Source organism: Falco biarmicus, chromosome 3, assembly GCF_023638135.1.
Source record: "Falco biarmicus isolate bFalBia1 chromosome 3, bFalBia1.pri, whole genome shotgun sequence".
Classification (NCBI taxonomy): Eukaryota; Metazoa; Chordata; class Aves; order Falconiformes; family Falconidae; genus Falco; species Falco biarmicus.
The window spans coordinates 97,057,438-97,078,913 of NC_079290.1; the positions used below are offsets into that span (position 1 = coordinate 97,057,438).

General features: G+C 41.0%; 2 protein-coding genes across 8 annotated transcripts; one reads left to right on the forward strand and one right to left on the reverse strand.

Annotated features, from left to right (window-relative positions):
• Window positions 1-212: 212 nt before the first annotated feature.
• On the reverse strand, window positions 213-10,436 carry PAK1IP1 (PAK1 interacting protein 1). The gene is given in 13 exon segments (XM_056331509.1): window positions 213-765; window positions 1,384-1,510; window positions 3,100-3,199; window positions 3,973-4,070; window positions 4,163-4,308; window positions 4,794-4,846; window positions 5,483-5,557; window positions 5,652-5,772; window positions 6,758-6,920; window positions 7,623-7,873; window positions 7,876-7,905; window positions 7,908-7,988; window positions 10,424-10,436. Coding segments are annotated over 13 exon segments (1,455 nt in total). The 3' UTR covers window positions 213-568.
• LOC130145510 (tRNA selenocysteine 1-associated protein 1-like) lies at window positions 7,381-20,697 on the forward strand. Of its 7 annotated transcripts, XM_056330370.1 has the most exons (11): window positions 7,830-7,968; window positions 8,851-9,036; window positions 10,446-10,526; window positions 11,512-11,588; window positions 11,685-11,815; window positions 12,410-12,541; window positions 13,434-13,553; window positions 15,623-15,818; window positions 16,436-16,481; window positions 17,267-17,435; window positions 20,376-20,697. In XM_056330370.1, exons 4-10 carry the CDS (start codon window positions 11,559-11,561, stop codon window positions 17,401-17,403), a joined length of 792 nt encoding a protein of 263 aa, XP_056186345.1. In that variant the 5' UTR covers window positions 7,830-7,968; window positions 8,851-9,036; window positions 10,446-10,526; window positions 11,512-11,558; the 3' UTR covers window positions 17,404-17,435; window positions 20,376-20,697. The 7 variants fall into 7 exon arrangements, with proteins under 7 accessions (XP_056186346.1, XP_056186345.1, XP_056186344.1 ...); XM_056330371.1 differs by lacking the exon at window positions 7,830-7,968 and adding an exon at window positions 7,381-7,534 and having other exon boundaries at window positions 17,267-20,697; XM_056330369.1 differs by having other exon boundaries at window positions 17,267-20,697.
• The last annotated feature ends 779 nt before the right edge of the window (window positions 20,698-21,476 follow it).

Below are 21,476 nucleotides of genomic sequence, written 5' to 3' on the forward strand. Positions count from 1 at the left end.
TGTTTAGAGACTACTAACCAATTATATTTCTGCTTTACGAATATGCATGTGTGTCGGTTCTATATAGTGTTAGAAACTAATAAAGTTGAGCAAGATGCATAACTCATATTGAGCAGACGTCTTCTTGACTCTGGCGAACCCTTCTTCCAACAGCATGACAAAGGCAGATCATATTTTAAGTCAAATGAACAGTAACTTTTCCAACACTAAAATTAAAAGGTGTACGTGTTTTTAATATGCATTCAAGTGAGACAAAAATGTAACTGGAGACATGCAGCTAATTTTATAATTTTGACTGGCTTTTCCAGAGCCAGTTTAAAAGTATATGCTATTGTTAACAGAAAAATATAAACATTACATATTATTATTTTTGCCTTATTCACTTAGGGAAAGTTGCCATCTCTTTTGCTACTTCCCACAGTCATCAGTCAATTTATCAGGGTAAAAACATTCATTACTTTTAAACAGATCAGTTCAGAGGTGTATGTCCTGTCAGAGGTTTACATTCTTGTAAAAACTACAGCAACACCAGCATTTACTTTTTATTCAGGAGAGAAAGTAGCTGCCTTCATGCTGAAATATTCTGTTTCTTTTTCTTCTTTTGCAGTGGAGTTTCCAATTTTTTTTTCTCTGGAATAATCAATGGAGCTTCCAATTTTTGCTTCTCTGGAGTAATTTTTCTCTTTCTTTTTGCTGTTTTATCACTTTTGTCAGTCCAAAAAACTTTGGTTTTCCTAACTATTGATAATTTTTCATCTTCATTTGCTGAAAAAGAGGAAGAAATTATTCACACTGATATTTATTTCCAGTCTTTGTTGTCTAAAATGGCACAGAGACTTGTATTTCATTTTAAATAAGGGGTTGTAAGTTGTTTTTTATTTACAGTGGAATGTGCCATTTATGCTAGTTTAGCCTGTGATACAAAAATATCTAAAGATCAAGTAATGTAAATAGATTACAATACAGGAAAACAAGAGAAAAAAACAACCAACCTGAGCCAGACTGCCTAAGTTCCCACAGCTACAGTCTGCCTGGCTTCAGACCTGATTGTTTATAGGAAAACAAGACATGCAGTTCTATCTGACTGTTTATTCTTTTCTTACGTGTCTCAAAAGCTTCACAGTGGCTTCCTCAGTATGTTACTCCAGGAAAGAGAAACAAAAGTTTCATATAATAGAAGTGAAAAGAGGTTCATGACCTCCAACATACATGCAGGGTTGAGACACTATCAGGTTGGTAAGGATATCCCTATCACTTGCCGGCATCACATGCCCGGTTCTTCAAGATACCAAAACTTTTTCCAGTGCATATAAAAACCTTCCCACTTAGTATATTCCATTTCACAGTCACATTAACAGCCAACGATAAACAGAGTTCTGTTACCTTGAGATGATGTTACAGCTTCATCAGAATTTTCTTTCATTTCTGGAGCCCGGTCAAGCCATACTGCAAGACATGTCAGCCTAGCTTTGGTATTGACTTCACACAGTAAAGATGGCACACCTTCAATCTGAAAATAATATAGAAAAATATTAACTAAACATTATTTTATTTGTTTAAATTTACTGAAGTATTTGAAGTGAGAAAGTATCTTACTGCCCACCTTCCACTTCCTTTCTGGTGCCTTACAAAGTTTAGAACTAGAGGCTGCATACCAGTTAATGGTCACGTTGTTACAGTCCTGTCCTGACACCACTCCTCAGTTGTGGTTTTACTAAAAGCTCCCAATGGCTTTAAGAATGTATCTTGACAAGCAAGATCAGTGAGTTTCAGGCACGTGGCGGTAAGTTTAACACGAGGAAAAACTAGATGAGTCATAGCACCCACCAAAAAAACCCGTCAATGGTTTCAGAAGTTTCTCCAGAGTAATAGGTATTTTTTAGTACAGCAAAAATAATTTGAATTAAGTTATTGCATCAGTTTCCTTTTCTCCCTCACAAAGACAAGGCTGCTGATTAAAAGTGATCTCTTCAGAGTGTGTTTCCAATTTCTTAACTGCTTCCCAGTCAGTTCTGGGAATACTTAAGCAAATACCCTATTACAGATACCGGGGGATAAAGCATCACAAACACACATGCACCGTAACACCATCAACCCATCAAAAACTGCTTGTATTAAGATATTCTACCTCCCAGAGCTGAACAGAGCAGCCCCCAGAGATACACAAAATTTCACAAAAGTTTGCCTGCACAGGAAGAAAATCACACATTTGGTCAAAATAAAGACAATGTTACAGCAACTGGCAAAAAGTTCTCTGATCACTATGTCAATTATGCACAAGGGGAACAGAAATTGGAGGTGAAGGGAAAAGAGGGATTTTCAATACTGCACTTAGAAGTATAAAAATATTCAGAGAGGGTGAAATAAAAATGGGCAAATTCAGATAACATCTATAAAGTGTCTAAATGTTTGTATTTATTTGAACTATTCAAGATACTTACAGTGAAATATAGTAGATCCTTTCTTTCTAGCCATTAAATTTTTAAAAAATCTAATTCTGATTTAAAAAAACCAAAAACCCAGAACAAACAATAAGCAAGAGAAACTTTAAAGATAAGACACGATTCCTTGTTAACTGTGCTACTCAGAACTGTTTGAAAATACAGGAAAGTACTCAGTACATTAATGTGTTTGAATTTTTCAAAAGGACAACCTTTTACCCCCTACATGAACAACCACCACCCACCCCAAACCACAGAGTTTGTGTTTTTAAAAAGAGTAGCAACAGTCATCAACATCACAAAAATTTACAGCAGTTCTTAGAACATATATAACTGATTAGATAGTCATTAAGTTTGGCCAGGTAGGTCTGCAGGGAAGCATGACTTTATGTAAAGAGGAAATGAGATCTTCACCATATCATTAGTTTTTATAGTTTGTTTAAAAAAATTACAAAGATACTAAAATAGACAAATGCATAAAAATACTTGCATAGATATACACATCTGTACTGAACATAACATGGAGGAAGATCAAGCCATCCAGATTTCAAGTAAAATGTACTCAGTGATTTAAAATTAATTTTTATGACAGAACCGTCTGCAATTTTGGTTGTCTGACATTTTTCCATAAATTTAACAAGCAGTTTAATAGACCAACCTTATTAAGATTCAGATTCCACATTTTAATATAACCGTCACTGGATGCAGTAACAATAATATGTTGTCCTTCTCTTTCAAAACTATAGATATCTTTTACTCTGTGAAGAAAATGCACTTTGTTACTTTATAGTACGGCAGCTCATTTCAGAACAGTAAACTAACAGAAATTAAAGATGAATGGGCAACAGTTTGAAAAGAAAACCCACAAATGACAGGCAGGAACTTGGAACAGTAATCTGTTTTGAGTGCTGTCATTTACAGTGGGAACATTTGCCTTTGTTAGGCTTGTTAGGATTCAATTCAGAACCCTATAATACTTTCAAATACACATTACTAACCACATCAATGACATTATACTTTTGTGTTTTGATTAATTAAAAGCAGCATTTGGATCAATAGTTGATATCAGACAACAACAGAGATGTGACTACTTTCCTGTTGTCGGGACTGAGTACAACTGGTTTGTTGTATTTAAGTGTTCTAAAGAGTCAGAATCTGTAAAGACTGGTTAAACATTCTTTAGATGGTCTTGCAGGAAAATGCTGGTACCCAGTTTCAGAAATGCATAGACCACACACAGAGAAGTGTGTACTTCTGTGTGTGCGTGCACACACACTCATAAATTTAGAACTGTAACATTTCTAATTTTATACCCTTTTGGTTTTGTAACATGCTTGGACAGCACAGTACTTGTGCTCACACTAAAAACAAACAAGTCTGTCCCAAATTTGGAATTTAGCACATAAACATATTCACTGTCTGCACTAAAACAAAAACAACAGTAAAATATGCTGAACATTACAAGTTATTGAACTTTACTGAGTACTCAGCATTGCCATAAATATTTTAATAGTAAACAAACATAGAATACCTGTTTTCATGAGCTTTAAATTCACATAGGCACTTCTGAGAGTCACAGCTGTACAGCCTTATAATTTCATCATCTCCAGCTATGGCAAGGATAGAATCCTTGGAATGGGAAAAAAAGAAATGCAAGTGTGATTAATTTCATGTGTTTCAAACCAGTTAATTTCTGAGTAACTTTCTTTTTTTGTACTTACTGTAACAAATCTAAGTGAAGAAATTCTCTTCTCTGTTGTGATAGTGCCAGTGATTGAAGCTGTGTCAAGTTTGTAGATATCCACTTTATTTGTTTTCACGGTCACATACCTCTCTCCGTCAGGGGCCCATTTAATTATGTGGGCATCTGTACACATTGATAGATTTGTATGCACATGTACACAGATTTTTTGCACTCTATACTGCATGAGAATCTAAAAGTAAGAACCTTTCACAGCTGATAGACACTGTTTCATACCTAAAGCTGACAACAATTCAAGAAAAAATCAAATAACCTAGAATAAACAAGTAAAACTATGCTCTTACATGTTTATTTCTGGTTATCAGAAGTGTATAAAGAAAAACAAAACACATTTATTTAAATGTCCTGACATCAAATTCCAAGGAAAAAAGATTGACTTTGAGCTCACTATGCTCACTATGTTTTCCTTTTGGTAAATGATTATTATTAAGGACATAAACTTACATATGCTTTCCTGCATGTGTAAAGACATTGTGAATGCACTTTTCATTTCACTGACTTGTTGATTAATTCAGTCTACTTTTCTTTACACAAAACCCCAAACTATCTAATTCCACTTTTTTTTAGTGGATTTAGACCAATACACTCACTTTGCTTCAGGTTTTTGATAAAGGCTGATCGTCCTTCTACAAGATTCCAAGTTCTGAAAGACAACAACAGATAACGTGCATTCTGGTTAAAAACAGCACAGTGAAACTGAAGTCCTATCTGCTGACATGAGGCATCCAAAGGAAGCTTTTAAGAATGTTTATGCATTTTACTGCCGCCTTAATGCAAGAGAAAATGATGACTTTATATATTGCTTGCACACCATAAGGTTGAATTTGTGATGTTTGTTTTATAAACCAGTGCTTGCAACGCAAAGCTCAAAAGAAGTCCAATACCAATTCATACTGTTAAAATACCATTTTATATACTTAAAACATGTATATACAGCAACATGTGTACAGAAGTGAAAAATTACTTTTCTCACACTAACCAAAACCTAACAGCTTTCAGAAGTTTAAGGAAATTGTGTTCCAAAATGCAAATGTATTTACACATCTACAAGTGACTATAAAGAGTCAGAGCACAACAAGAAGCTAGGAACAGCCTTTAAAACACTGCTGGTACCCAGAACTTAAATAGACAAACCAATGGATCTTTGAAGCATTTAATGTCCAAACATGTTTTATCAGTGTTGCACCGTCTAGTCCCAACACGGAATTGTTGCTTGTAACAATTTACTAAGAGTTACTGAATTACGATTCTCAGCCTTCCTTCATCAGTTTTGACTCACCTTAATGTTTTATCTGTTCCTACTGACAAAGCTAATTTCCCAGAAGGATGAATAGAAAGAGATGTCACGTGCCCCCTGATAAAAACAAAACAATGTATTAGCCACATATATTATTTACAAGGAAAATCAACATGAAAATGTACATGAATATGCAGATTAAAAAACTCACTTATGTGCCTTAATGGATTTCAGGCATTCCCATCTCTTTGTGTTCCAGATACAAATTAGTCCGTCTTCAGCCCCACTCAGCAGATGCGTAGTACCATAGAACTCCAAACAAGTTATTGTGCCTAGAAATACACACCAGAGCTACTAACAGCATTGTACATACCCAACAGTTACCACACAGAGAACGCATGAATTAACAGAGAAGCTTCTAGCATTAAAACATACTATCTACTACCCTACCCTTGGGAAAACCGGAATTATTTCCCATGTTTCTTCACAACCCTCCCAACTTTCTTGTTATATTAAATCACTGATGTGTTCTATCAGCACCTCTACAGCCATACACATCAGAACTCCATCTGGTCCATTCTCTGCAACTGCACTACTCATCCACTGTGGCGCAGGTGACACAGAGCTTCCATCAGGAATGCTCCCACGTCAAAACTCTGCTCTTGACACACAGCTGTATTTACTGCACATGCTGGCTTCCCATAAGCACCAGATTTATTGTATGAGTTGAATGCAGGTGCATGTTCAGTCTAGCTCCAGCTACTTCTTGGTTATCAGGAGGAAAAGACAACTGGGATCGAGCTACAAATGACTCAACCACGTTTACTTGGATGGTCATTAACTGATGTATTACACAGCCGTGATTCAGGGGGCACATAAAGTGGAAAACGTACCAGGTTAACTCTTTTGGCAGCAGCAGCCTGCTCTCACACACAAACTCTCTTTTGTGTAGCTCAGGTACATCTGTGACAGGACAAGGACACTGGGAAAGATGGCTGTTGGGAGCAGGCATGGTCTAGATAAAACTGTCCTGGTAGAAGAAAAATGGCTCATGAGCCAACCGTGGGCCATAACTTCTCAAACAGTTAAAACTATAAATAACTGGAAGGAGCAGCTATACCTGTGTGATAATATCCGAAATACTTTTTGGATTTTTATGCACAAAAGCTTACCTTGCTTGTATCCTCAGAACATCATGGCTGCAACACCATCACCATTAAAGACTTAACAAAACAATTTTCAATTTTCTTCTGGCAAGGGCCAGCTTTTCAGCTTTAGATTTCTATCATTAATGCTTTTTACAAAAAGCTTCCTTACCATTGTGCTGCAGCAGTGCCCCATGTTCTATCTTCTTTTTCATGTCATAGATTTGGATCGTCTCATCTCTGCTCCCAGTGACCACATATCTGTTATTCACTGCTACTGCTGACAATGAGGCAGAGTGGGCATGATGTGTAAAATCAGGGACAACCGTCCACGACTGTAGATGAAATACAAGATAAGCAGGTTTCTCTGAAGTAAAGTTTTTCTATTGTAAGCTTCAACTTCATCATCCTGTATTTTTATTTTTTTTTTAAAAAAGCAAAACCTGGAAAAGTCTATGTGTAAAACGTGAAGGAATTATGCCTAGCTGGAAGTATAATGGGATCTTACTGAGTTAATGTGCTCTTCGGAGATTAGTTCGACCGATTTAATTGTGCAAACCACTTCTTGTAATCGCCGTTGGGCTTAGCTGAAACCGTACGTGGAAAAGTATTGGCAGAGGGGTAAACCTCACGGCCGAGGAAGGCGGCTGCTCCCTCCTCCCCCCGCTGCAGGCTGAGGGACACGCCTGCCACCCGGCCCCCCCATGTGGCATCCAGCCCTGGCGCCGCCATTTATTCCCGGCTCCGCGCTGCCAGGCTGAAGGGAACGACCCTTCCCCCCCGCGCCCCTTCCCGCCCCCCCGGGCAGCGGGGTGTCCCCGGGCCGCTGCCACCCCCCGCGCCAGCGCTGAGGGGCCGAGCCTGCGGCTGCGGGAGGCTGCCCCGCCCCCGCCGCTCTTTAAAAGCCCACCCCGGTGCGCGGCCCCGCGGCCGCGGAGAGACGCAATCGGTGAGTAGCGCGGTCCCGCTCGCGTTGCCCGCCCGCACCGCCCGCCCGCGGCGGGGGAGCGCAGCTGCCGGCCCTCCCGCCCCGTTACCTCAGCGGGCCGCGCGGCGAAGCCGAAGAGGACCTGCTCGTAGCAGCCCGCCACCAGCTCCATCCGCCCGCCACGCGCGGCGCCACCGCGGGGCCCTGCCGCCCTCAGCCGCCGCCCGCCCGCCGCGCTGCCTGCGCCCGCCGCCAAGTGCGCCGCGCCGTGCCGGGCCCGCGGCTGGCGGCCGGCAGCGCTGCCCTGGGGGCGGCCCGCGGGCCCGGGCGGCGGGCGGCGGGGAGCGGGCGGCGCGGGGCAGGCGCTGCGCGGGGCAGCCCGCGCGGAGGGTCCTCGCGGGGCGGAAGCGGGGCGCGCGCTGCTGCTGCTGGCGAGGCGGCGGAGGAGGAGAGGCGTTAGTGCCGGGAGCGGGGCCTGGGGGCCGGGAGGGGGGGTCGCGGTGACCGAGGCCGGGGTGGGTTGTGGGGGGTGAGGCAGTGGGGATGGGGGCGCGAACTGATCCGCTGCGCAACGGCACGGGGGGGCGGCCCCCTTCCTCCTTCCCTTCCCCCGGGGCCTCAGAGCCGCCGCCTCACGGGCGGCTGGGCCGCGGGCCTGCGGGGCGGGGAGGGGAGGCCCGGCGGCTGTGGGGCCGAAGCGCCCGCTGGCCCGCCTCCCGCCCTGGGCGCTGCTGGCGGGGCGCCGCGGCCTTCTCAGGGCCCCGTGGGCTTGCCTTATTCCTTAATTTTTTTTTTTTAGTTTGATCGCCTAGCGCGATAAACGGGAAGCGCGGCCTTGGCGCCAGCGGGGCCGCTGCGGAGGGCCGCGGCCGGGCGGGGCGCTCTTCTTGCCGGGCGCCGTGGCCCTTCCCGTCGTGCCGAGTGGCTTTTAAAAATGCGTCACGGCCCGGTGCGGCCCGGCCCGGGCCGGGCCTGGCCTGGCCCGCCTCGGCCGGGGTCACCCTCCTCGCTGCCCTGCCCCAGCTCCCTGGGAGCAAAACCAAGTCGGAGGGGGGCGGCTTGCCTTCTGCTCGGCTGAGCAGCGCTCGCACAGGCGATTTTATGCGTAAATAGCTTCATCCGCCTTTTTGCCGGTGCAAATATAATAATAAGAACGTGGAATCAATGGGCTGGTAAAATAGATATATAGTCCAATTAAGGAAGTGTTTGAATGCTGGAGGTTGAAGCTGCCCCACTGCTTAAATGGAAGCTAGCTGTGACTACAGTTAAGGCAAACGTGTAAAAAAAAAAGTTAATACATGCTGGTTTAACTGCTGTTTAAAATTTTTGCTTTCTAGTGAAAAGATCAAGAGGCGACAACCAAGATCAGACCAGGAACAAGTACAAAAACGCAGTTTTGCATAAAAGTCCGTGATAACTGTGACCGAGGAACAGTTGCATCACTTGCCTTCTGATAGTCTTTTGCAATAAAACAGCTTTATAGCGTGTGCGATCTTCCATTAAATCCACACGAATCAAGAGTGGTAAGTTAAAAAAAAAAAAGTGTTATGCAGCTGTGAATGCAAACATTAGTATTTCAGTGTTTCAAGCATGGAGGAGTTCATGGTTCCATTTATTAGAAAGTAATGCTTGAATTGGTGGAACATAACTGTGTGGATATTTTTATTAATAATGACTTTTAACGAAGCAGTTGCTGTTGATAACTCTTTATAATGAGCACAATTAGGTTTACTGAGAGGGCACACACTAACCTTACTAGTATATGCCTGTATGTAAGGGCTTGTTTGTACTTGACTATTTTTTTGGCTTCAGAATGGGCATGGGGATGAAGTGCCTAGTTACTCTGAATAGTGCCCTGCATACGTGCTCTAATTATGTTACATGGCTGTCCTGTGTCAGGTTAGCCTAATCCATTTCCAGAAGTAATGCTCTGAACTGTTCCCCTGTGTGTGGGAAGCCTTTAAGACAATACAATAAATACAGAGTGTTTGTAATACGTGAATGTGGGTTTGACCAGCCAGTATGTTAAACACCACATAAATTCTTGCATGGAGATGGGAATTAAAACTTCAGCAGTGAAGTAACTGCATAGAAGGAGCCACACTGGATGTAAAAAAAATGCTGGTGAATGAACAGCTGTGTATGGAAGTAGGTTCAAAATACTTTGTAAACGTCACTGTTTTCTGCACTGATTTATACTAACCAGATGACTAGGGAGAAAAAGCTTTAAAAAAAAGGATATAAAAATCAAAAATACCCCTTCAGAAAGGTGTATATACTGGTTTAGTGATAGCTGTCAAGGGTGATTTGTTGTTGCTGACTGGTAGCGAATGAAACATGTATATGGAAGAGGCAAAAGAGAGAAGACATTGAGAAAAAGTGCAGAGAAAGGTCATGTTTACCTGTACTGTGCCCTTGTCCCTCTCTTATTTTGTTCTTCAGCACATAGGAAGTACCACTGCTCGTTTTCAGCTATATAATTTGTGGTACAAGTCAATCAACTTCTAATGTGGCTGAAAGGGGGCAAAACTCAGCGGTTGTTCAACGCATTTTGAAACATCTATTTTTGCCTTGTTTGTAACTCTTTTAGAGTATGGATCTTCTGAATTACTATATTACATGTAGGTATTTTAGAAATAAAGGTAAAATATAGGTGACTTAGAAGCTCCCTCTAATTTTCTAGTGCTTTGGACAATGGGAAGACTTGGTGGACTATGACAATTTAAGAAAGTGAACAAGACTTGTAATCATAATCCTGTTGGCCATGTATCTTTTTTTTATCTCCACTGCTTTAGCAGTGACATGTCCAAACTTAAATTTCTAGGTTTGGAATTGTGAACATTCAAAATGTAAGGCAGGGTAAAAATCTTTGAAAGTAAGTAATCTCCAGGTTAAGATTCTTTATCTTACTGTTCCTCCACATCTTTTTCAGCTGAAAGAGCGCAATAGACTGAACCTGTGCAGCAGTGTTCTTCGAGAAAGGCAGAGGACAGTTTGAACAATGGCAAGCCAGGTAAGATCATTTGGTCAGGAATTCAGGCTTGCAGTGCCTAAATGGATTCCAGAACCATACTCAGAATTCCTAGTAAATGTAAAGCTGAAATAGCTAGGTTGCTCTGAGTTGGGTGTTCTTTTAGTCCTACCAATTCTTCCGGTACTGTGGAGTTTGGTGGCTGTCCTCTGGACACATAATCGCATCAACTGAAGCAGGTTGGGGGCATAACTTAAGTTTTGCAGTTCGGATTATTTGAGCATGAGTTCTTCTGAAGGACCTTGCGCATAACACCCTCTATATAAGATACATGTAGAGGTGTTCTAGAGGAAGAACATTAAAGCCTGCGTAAGTAAAAAATGCTGCAAAACACCATTCTTATTTTTGGAAGTCCTTGTTCTTCAGAATCTTAAGCGAGGGAGGCAACCTGTGTTAATACGGCTGTTTCCCTCCTCTTTTGTGTAGTCGCCCCACTTTCTTTTTAAACTGTGGGTTTTGGGGTTTTGGTTTTTCTTATTTTTTTTTCCCAAGAGGCACTTTTTTGCCTCTTCCTGGCCTTGCATCTGGGTTTGAGTTTTCCCTCAGCCAAGCTAGTGCCTGTTCCTGGTCTGCTTTCTCCTTACCTTCCATTAATTGGCCTCCTGTTGTTCCTGGCCTGGGAGAGTGACTCACAGCTGGGTAGTGAGGAGAGGCATCTCACATAGGAGAAGAAGAATTCCTAGGTGAGGGGAGATAGGGACAGCTGAGATCCCTTCTAGGCAAGAGTGATGATTTCCCTGCCTCTTCATCGCTCAGACTGTGCTGCTGCAGGGTTTTTTTGAGTCCTGGAGCGCAAGTGGAACAAAGTCCAGTCCTGAAGCTAATGAACATTTAGGATTGGCCAACATCGAAGGGCTACCTGGTTTTTCCCTAATTCCAAGAGGAAGCTGTCAATCCTTTAGCCAGCTTGACAAGTCAGGGGAATATGGCTGTTCATACAATCCTTTGGCTCTGTTATTTTTGCCAGGCGTTTTCCCCAGAGGCTGCTTTCCCTCATGGGAGGCGGAGGGAGAAATGGGACCCCAGGCTTCTTTCAAGGGCAAGGTGAATATGGGGAAATCACCTGTGGTGATGGGGAGTGGGAGGGAGGAATGTAAATAAGGCTAAATACTATAAAGGTGATTTTTTTTCTCCCAACAGGACTTAATGGCGAAAAAAAGAGAATGTCTCCAGGCCTACAGCTGGTGGAGGACGCCGCAGAAGAAACGGAAGAAAAAGAACAAAATAAAACCAGGAAGAATAGAGTTTGTCCCTAGTAGTAGTTCAGCCAGGTAAAGACTTTTTGAAAGGAGAAACTCTGAGCCCCTATTGAAGTTGGTAGTGCTCATTGAATGCCATTACTTAATCTTAAAACTCTGAAATGGCACATCTGGTACCTATACACCAAGTATTGCTTATGGAAATGTATTGCCAACAGAATATTGAAGGTTTTTTTTGTAGTTCATCTCTCTATAATCACTGAGAAATGATGAAGCAATAGTCATGCCTCTCTTGAATTGTGGCTGTAAATTGAGTTAATAGCTTTTCTTGTTATTTTTGTGCCTTCTCCCTCCCCACCCCAACCCCTTAGACAATTAATACCCTTAAAGCCAGCTTCTAGAAGTTTTTTATAAAATGGGCTTTTGAAATGCTTTTTTTGCAAAAGCAGAGAACGGACCCAGAGAAACTGAGAACTCCATGCTGATGTGATTGCATTGCAGTTCTGTGTAATATCAGAAGAGTTTTGTAATTAATAATCTTTCTCAGATTTTTGTCTCCTTAACTTGTCCAGTGATAACTACCTGCTTATATGTTAGGTACCTTAATCCAGCAATCAGGTACCTTAGTCTCAAAACTTGACAGTTCTTCTCCTTATCTTTTTAAAGACCGGATTATTCGATATTTGTTGGGGAGCTTACTCCAGAAGTGGATGATTTCCAGCTTTATGACTATTTCCTAAAGAGGTACCCCTCATGTATTGACTGCAAAATAGCAACAGACCTTCTGGGATATTCCAGGTAATGCCTGTGAAAATTTGTAATGCTGTTAGTATGTTTATTTCTAGAGTAATATAGAAGAACTTGCGTCCAACCTGTTCCTGCATTTTCTTCAGAGGCAGGAAGAGAGAGAGTAATCTCTAGAGTTATTTTTTTTAACAGCATAGATCCTTGTGTTTCTTGGTTAGTTTAAGTAGTTAACATGATACGTTTCAATTTAGCTATCTGCATGAATGAAATCAGGTGGTGGGAGAAGGGAGAGTGTGTGCTGAAGTTTGTGCTGCTGTGCTTCCATACAGCAGTGTGTCCGCTTAGCTGTCTGCAGTACTGAAGACAAAACAATGCCCTTTTTACATGTGGGAGAAAAGCGTGAGGCCTGGCAAGTCGTAAGGGGTTGGGGGAACTGAACCTGTTAATACTAGTAAATAAAGCCTAGCAGAAGCTACACTGGCCAGGCAGTGAGTCAGGCAGGGATGAGCGAGTTTGCTGTTCAGACGGTGCTGTCTGTAATAGACTTAACTCAAACTTAAGAGAAAGCAAATTTAAAAAAAGCTAGTGCTGTATAGTGGTAGGAGTGGGTTAACACTAATTGATAAATTAACTGCTGTAAATGCAGAAATATGGAATCTGATTACTTACACGGATAGCAATTAAATTCTATTGTTTTGCTGGCTCTCAGCAAGTTGCATCTTAATGCTAACAAAAACAAGCTTTTTGCTTCTGGCCCAAGTTTTTAATTTGGTGAAACATCTTCTGTGCATGTGCATATGCCAGAGAGATTGCTTAGGTAATAGAAGCTATAGTAGCTGCTATCTTGTCTTTTTTTTTTTTGTAAAGACAGAAATTGAATTTTAATTAGCTTTGTAACTGTTATGCATACTAGAATTTATTTTTTCCCTTTTGAAAATTGTAGAGGGTATGCCTTTGTCAGATTTGGTGAGCAAGGTGATCAGATGAGGGCACTGCAAGACTGCCAGAATGCACCAGGTCTGGGGGGAAAACGAATCCGGCTGAGCATAGGAATTTCTAAAAGGTAACGAATGAGTTGTGCATTGATACAGTAATTCTAAATAATCAGATTCTTGTAGCCCTGCTTTTGTAAAGTCTGTGGCCCGTGCTATAATGGCTGTACGCACGATGCAGTCTAAAAACCAAAAATAAAGAAGCATTATGTTTTGACTCCCTGGATTCATCAGCCTCTTTCAGGATTGCTGGGGGAATGCAATTCTTTTAAGTCTAGCCAAACTCTTTGACTTTGTAACCAGCCTTAATTCTTACAAGTAGCAAAACTGAATGTATTCATAAATTTTTCCAGGTTTGGGCCTGATTGTATGCTTGGGAGCTTTTCTTCTAGACATCTCCTTTAGTTCAGGCAGAGTAGCATGTTAGTAGTTCTACAGTAGGCTGGCAGAGAAAGGAACTCTTAAATGGAAAAATCCAGATTATGGGGGGGAAGAAGCCAAAGGAGATGTTGCTGAAAGTTTACAGAATACTGTTTGCTTTTCCAAGTGATTGGGGCAGCAGGGAATTTAAAATTGACTGTTTTGAGAGGGTTTTTTACTCTGCCAGTTCAGTTCTGTCAGTTATTCAAGGCAATTCAAATCTCTTAACAGTTAGAGAATTGATAACAAATTTGATAAATTTTGATCCAGGATACAGGCAAACATAGAACTTGATATAAAACCATTCCAGTATATTCATGAAGTTAGCTTGTAGCTTCTGTTGAATAGTGAAAGTAACAGCTTTTATTTCTCTTTACCCTTGATAATTCTGCAAATGTTGACTCTTGGCTTTGGAATGGAAATGCCTTTACCCAAGACTTTGCTGTCCACAATTGCTCAGATCAGACTATTTTGAAAACAAGAAGAGGTCACAAACATGTTTCCTCACTTCTGCTATCAAGAAGAATGTCAGCAGTATTTTCAGATTTTTCTTTCCTACAGAGATGTATGTAGGAGAGAAGTTGGAAGCAGAAGACTTGGAGACACTGTGTAATCACTTGTTTACTGCAGTAGCAAGACAATAGAATACCTATTTACTAGAATGTATGTGGAGCTCTACAGTATCGAAGCAAACGTTGCATAGGTACTAAAATATGCATCGGTAATCCGTATCTCTTTTTGAATGGCTGAGTGCTATGGTCTCCTAGCATCAAAATATCCAGCTAGCAGAGTAGTTTGTCACTAAGCTTCAGCTTGTGTTCTTGACAGAAAACCTAGATCTGACTTCTCTGTGATGAAGTGGAGGTGTGGAGAATAGGACTCTGCAAACACAGGAGGTTTGCCTATGTATAATCAGTGAGGAAATGTCTAAGCATAGAGGATTCTTTGGAATGTGCAGCTGGGTTGTCTGGATGTATTTCATGTAGTGTACCTCTGGTTTTGTACCTTTGTTTTAGTACAGGTGACACTTGTGTATTGATTCTTGCTATTAGTTGTCCCTGAGAATATCTACTCAGGAGAGGGAAAGTAGTGAAAACTGATCAGCTGGCCCTTCTGGTGTTAAGAACCAATGACTGTTGTCATTTTCCTGCTGCTTTGGCTTCAGACTGGATAGTGATGACACTGACTTCACCTGACGGCTCTACTTTGGCAACTTGTTCATGGACTAAAAATTGAGCAGGTGGAGGTAGACATGGCAAACTGGCAGGCAGTGTCAGGTGGTCCTCTGAAACAGATAATCTGGCTTCACCCCCTTGTTCCTGGAAATAATAAGATTTAGTATTAAGCAAACAGAAGGTAGAAGAGCTAATTAAGACTGGATGCATCTTTAAAGCAGCTGTGCTTGATAAAGGTCTCTGGTCTTCATAAATCAGTTTCTATCAGCAGGTTGCTTACACAGATACTAAGAACACTTCAAGTGTCATGGATTGAGTTAATCCATGAAAACAATTATTTTGGTACTGGTGAAGGTGAGAGCATTTGCTTCTCTATAAAAATGAGATCTTAACACTGTGACTTAGACTGTCGCTTAGGCAACTATTCAGAAAAGCTTCCTTTTAAGCTTTGAAATGTGTAAGCTGGCAAATTGTTTAACTTCACAACTGGGTTTACAGTTCATTGTTCTCAGACTCTTAACTGTATGTAACTTCTCATGTTTCAGACTGAAAGCAGAATTCCAGCGGTACCAGTCCTACAACTATAATGATTATTACCAAGATTATCAGAACTACTACTCGCAGTGGGGTTATGATCCTTATGCTGACTACAACTACAGCTCGTATACTCCCTATGATAACATGCAAGCTGTTGGAGACTGCTCTTTAGGAGATGCTGTTATGGCTCCAGCTGTTTTTGAGGTAAAGATACTACACACTTCCTTGGAAAAAAAAAAAAATCACAAATAAGTTGTATGAATTATATTAAGTCAGAGCAAAAGAAGTCCTAAAACTGAAATGGTGCTTTTTGCGTTGTGTGGAGGTTTGAGTAGCAGGCTTCACTGAGAGGTGTCTTCAAATGCTTTGGTTAGTCTATAGAACTAGAGATTTATACGTCACTGTTTGCTCCTGTATGCCAACTGACAGCATAACTCTGTAGGTTTCCTCTCTTCCTGTTTTTCTGATGTACTTCGCTTAAAGCAAATCAAAGAATTACTGTAAGATGGTCTTATCAATTACAACTTTTAGAAGTTCATTCCAACCTGACCTATGCTATTGTTTTTTTTTTAAAAAAAAAACAACAAACACCAAACCCACAAGAAACCCACCCCCCTAAAAAAACACCAACCCAAATAACCAAAACCCCAAACACAAACCCAAACCAAAAACCCCTCAACCCTGCCAACACATACACCATGACCCCCCCCCAGCTTATTTTTGTAGTTGTGGGAGGGAGGGGGAGAATGTTTTGGATTAGCAGTACTTTCCCAAATAAATTCTGATTACACTTAAAAGATTTTCTTATTTTTTGTTTCAAGGAAACTTCAGCTATGACTGAAATCAGTGATGACCTTATAACTGAAGGTAATGATGATTCTGTCACTGCAACTTGAATTTAGCTGTACTAGTGCCCTTTAACAATACAAGCCAATGACTGTTGGATGAAGAATGTCTGGGCAATTCAGGTGATGTAGCAGGATTCTGTACAGGTTATAGCTGAGATGAGGTAGGATTTTAAAGCTGATGGTGTGTACCCTGTCAAGTTGAATGGGACATAGTTAACAACGCTTCATAGTAGGTTTCTTAACTTTGCCTTCATTCTTGATCCAGAATGGTCTAATACAGAATTTGTCATATCTTTGTGTAGATTCTGCTAAGCATATTCTATGTTAAACTCATTAATAGGCAGAAGCTTTGTTTTCCAAGCCCTGAGGTAAAAGCTTATGGGTCCTAAAAGGAGGATTCAACTTGAACTTAAAGATTTGGTACAAAAAATTGTCTGGCCTGGAAGGTTTGTGGACAGTTTCGTACATATAGACATCCTGTGTTCAGAAGCTTTATCGTGCCGAACTCATATTGTAGTAGAAATGAATTAAATGGATTTTGGGAGAGTTTTGTAGTTAGTTAAGTCTGCTCTTTATCTTGAAATGCCAATACAGTCCTAGCATTCTAATACACAAATTCCAAAAAGTTAGACGTATCAGGTTTGTTAAATTTCTAGGTGAATAAACATCATACTACATTTACTAGTAAATGTCTGAAATGATGTAATATTAGCTAAAACACACTTCATTAGGCGTTTACTTCAGATTTTTGTATGCATGCCTTCCCAGGTCTGACACTTGTGCTTACCAGGCTTTTATTTTCAGATCCACAGCTTTACTTGGATGTTGATGAAATGAACAGGCAATTTATGGAGACAAGTGAAGAACTCTATGATTCCCTCATGAATTGTCACTGGCAACCTCTGGATACGGTCACTTCTGACATCCCCCCTGCTATTTAAGTGTCTTATATAGCATGACCGTTATGACCAAGGTGCTAAAATTACATTTCTTCTACATTACTCTAGATCATAAGTTTTAAAGCACAATGATAGGTTGGGTTTTTTTGCTATGCTTTTGACAGTTTCTGTAATCTTTTTTTTTGTTCATCACTCAGAGCATCTTGAAATCATGTAAATATTCTAGAAATGTAAAGAGTTCAATGGGGTCTAAAGATAGACTTGCCTGTGTAAATAAAATTTTGTTTCTGCAAACCTGCCAGCAAGGGATTTACTTATGTGAAACACTTTCTCTTCTGGCTTGTGGAATTTAGCTGGAGACAGTAGGGGTATTTCACCTGTCTTTGGTATGGGCATCAGGACACTGGCAAAAAACCCTAGCTCTTGTGTATTCTCAAGTTACCGTGGCAGTCTTTCGCAAGCTCTAATGTGCTTGCTTAGGTTATGTGTGTATTTGGGAGACGCTCCTGGGGCTTTCTGTGGGAATACTTGGCCCACTCTTTCACCGGCAGTCTACTGGTGCTAACTGTACTACTGTTGATCTGCTAGGTCAGTTAGAATTGCTTTATCTTACACTATTTTAAACATACAGAAGGGCAGACTTCTGGCTGCCATAGCTGCAAACATTCCGAAGACTAAGGATGGTCCCTACTGACAGTTTTATTCTGCCCTTCTTACCAATAGCCTTCTCAACACTTGACAGCAAAGAAACTGGTGTAACATAATACATGTTCTTAAACCTAAAAATCCTTGGAGAAAACTTTCTGGTTTAAAGGAGGAAAAATAACTTGCTGTGAATAAAAACAACCCCAAACTATCCTAGTAACAGCCATTCAACTAAGTTGCACCCTATTCTAAACATTTCTAATCTGTTCAGTTGTCATCCTCAGGTGTTCTATAGTGACAAGGTTACAAAATTTTAGTAGGATGACAGGGTTTGTTTGTTTTTTTTAGTATTCAGGTCAAAGGAGATGAGGGGAGATGGCAGCAAGGAAGGTTCTGCTTTAGGCTAGTAAATTCTGAGTGGCTTCCTCTAAACTATCCTCATCTGGAAGGGTATAAACTGTTTTCAAGTTGTAGGGGCTACTTAGGCCCATGTGCATGCAAAAATACTTACTACCAAATGTACAAGGTGGACTGGAAACAGAAGAATGCTTTTCCAAGAAAGAAGGTAGCAGAAATTATCATAGCTAATAGCTGTGGAAGCTACTAAAGCTAGCAGAGACACTTTGGTACTGCCATGTGTGTTGTGGGGGCAACCTAAACCATAATTGCTATGATGGCAGATAGGAATAAAGTGCTCTTGCTTTCGTATGACTTAAATACGTTAAAGTGGTGGTCATAATCTATATGCTATTCTTAAGTCTAAAATGAATACTGTATTGCAGAGTGATGACTCTGCTGGCAGGTCATTTCTAACTGCTGACCAGAATCGCACGCTCTTTCTCTTCACAGTTTAATATCAGCTAGTAGTATTTTCAGAGTCCCACCCATGAAAAACAAATGCTCTAAAACAGGGAAAAGCTTTTGGAGTACTATAGCAAGTTGATTCTTCCTGGATTTTATGCAGATGTACATGTAGGAAGAGACAGAAAAAAAAAAAAATCCCATTTAGGCAGGGGAGTAGCATCACAGTTCTAAGCAGCTGTTCCCCTGCTTTGGGGAAAGCTAGTTGCAAGGTGGCTGGGAACTTGGATTTCTTGGGTGAGTGTTTCCCTTGTGTGAACTAGTGAGTCTTTAGAGCATGAGGGTAGGGACATGATTAATGAGGGTGTGATGGAAAATGAAAGCGGAGGATCTGGGAGGGAAGGGGGGTGTTTGTGTTTCAGGGGACTGCAGTAGGGAGGAAACTCAGGGTAGTGAATGCAGACCCCTTGAATTTGGATGGCCCATGTAGCTATGTGATTTCACTTAGTTTGGCACTGTATCAGCACAGCACATAAACCTCACTTGAAAAAAGTCCCAGTCTGTAGCCACCTCGTTCATGTAGATTTTACCTGTTGATAGGTCTCTACACTGCATTAGCCACTGTTTTCAGCCATGCATGCACCTTCTGTTCTGGTCTGTAAAGTACCCAGATAGTGAAAATAGTGGTTATGTAATGCAGTGAAGGAAGTTGTTTGGGCCAGTAGTTCTCCAGACCTGAGAAATGTTGGGGGTGTATTTTCTTCCAGTCAACATAGAAGAGAAATGAGGTGAGGAAGAGAGTCTGTTGGTTTGCAGCCCAAGTGATACCGTTCTAAAATAGCTTTCTGACCTCTTCTTCTGTCTCCTGAGCCTTACTAGCCTATTCCGCTTTCCAGTTAGGAGTACATACATGGGATCAAGATGGTGTGCACAGTGCACGTTCTTTACTGTAAAGGCTACTGAATGCAAAATTTCTTCCTGGATTGGTGTGTTACCTGTGAACCTCTAATACAGGAAAAAATGAGTGCATCAGAACTGTCAGAATGCATTGCTGAGACTTCTTACTGAGTAAATTTACACCTGTTCCAAAACTGCATTAACTGTGTTATGCAGAGACCTGAACTCATCATACAGGTGCTTGCCATCAGATCTACAAAGATGTGATTGCAGTGGGAGCATTTAAAAAAAGTCTTCGAAGCATCTTTCTCAACACCATGCTATTTCACTTTTTCCAGTTGTGTTTTGTGTTTTACCCAACTGAAATGTGGTTGGGTTTGTTTTTTTGTTTTTTAAACTTGATGAAGGGTTTTTTTTCTGAGAATATCTAGTATTGGTTTTATGAACTCTTTATTGCACCTGGCTGCAATAGATTGTGCCTTTACTCAAAACTGCTATTTTCTTCAGGAAGAGTAGTGTTTTTGTTTTCTACAGAAAGGATGGTTTGAGGGGCTACTAATCCTGCAGTCAGTGAACAGGGAGAAAGAAACAGGCCAAAAAGGGTAAAAGAGTACTTAAAAGGGTACAAAAAAGTTAAATGGTACTTAAGCCATGAATGTTTCTTTTTGCAGGGGTGCTCTTGGACCAACAGCTTCTTTCTAGCGCTACCTCAAAGTAACTTGCAGATATAACTCACAGGGAAGATTGATCAAATGGTGATGATCCCTATCATTCTGCTGGATATATATATATTTGCCTTTGGTTTTGTCTCATTTTTAATAACATTTATTTAACTTCAGTGACTCATGTCAATAGACGTTGTTTGACTACATCAACAAGTATTTCTGAGTCATGAGTGTCATTAAAGGCATGTCACCATATGGAAATTGTTCTAAATAAGTAAAATGGAAGTAAAATAAGTAAATAAAGCAGCACTTGAATTTACAGAGCAAATATAGTGTAGCTGCCTTTGACACGTACGTGGAAGAGACAATCGTGTTTAAGGTTGCCTTAATATACTTGGTATGCATCAGAAAGAGGGAATCTTGTTTTAAAGTTGCGCAGCTCTTAATGTCTCCAGTGCAGGAGTGATTTTAGTCAGTTCCCTACGCAGGTCCCATTTGAGAAGTCTGCATTATAACTGATGAATGTCTTACTGGCAAAGGGCATGGTTTACATCCCTTTGTAAATACCTGTAATGCTCTTGCCATAATGGAAATGCATCACGATGCCCTTCCTTCCTCTTCCCCTGAGCTGGAATTTAGCATGATAATTGCTTCCTGGACAAAAAGAGTTACAAATTCAGGCTAAAATACTCTCTTTCTTTTATTTTGACCATTCTATTGGTTAAGATTTTTTTGACAAGCATAATTGTAGAAACAGAACCTCATCCTAAAATTGGTCCGCAGATGTAACACGCCAGCAGTTTACGCAAGATGAGGTGGTTCTTGCCAGGTGACTTCTAAACCCATGTGTTTCATGCCCTGGAAGGGATTATGTCACTGCAAGTCATCCCTACTGCAGTTAAAATCGGATTTGCAGTGGTAGGGTAGGAGAGGAAGAGACTGGAGTTTTGAAAGTGGACTTCATGAGGAGAAATACCTGGAAGGTAATTCCACACTGCTCGTGTTTTGGAAACTGTTCTCTCCTTTAGATAACCATGACAGCAGGACTAAGAAATTGAGGAGGAGCGAGTCATGTAGGAGAGCTGGGATGATACCAGTGAGGTTAAA

Bases quoted from the DNA above. Each gene is read 5' to 3' on its own strand.
- LOC130145510 (XM_056330371.1), top strand. From the start codon at position 11,559: ATGGGACCCCAGGCTTCTTTCAAGGGCAAG. The intron at 11,589-11,684 runs GTGAATATGGGG...TTCTCCCAACAG, and splicing joins AGGCTTCTTTCAAGGGCAAG to GACTTAATGGCGAAAAAAAG. The intron at 12,542-13,433 runs GTAATGCCTGTG...TGAAAATTGTAG, and splicing joins GACCTTCTGGGATATTCCAG to AGGGTATGCCTTTGTCAGAT.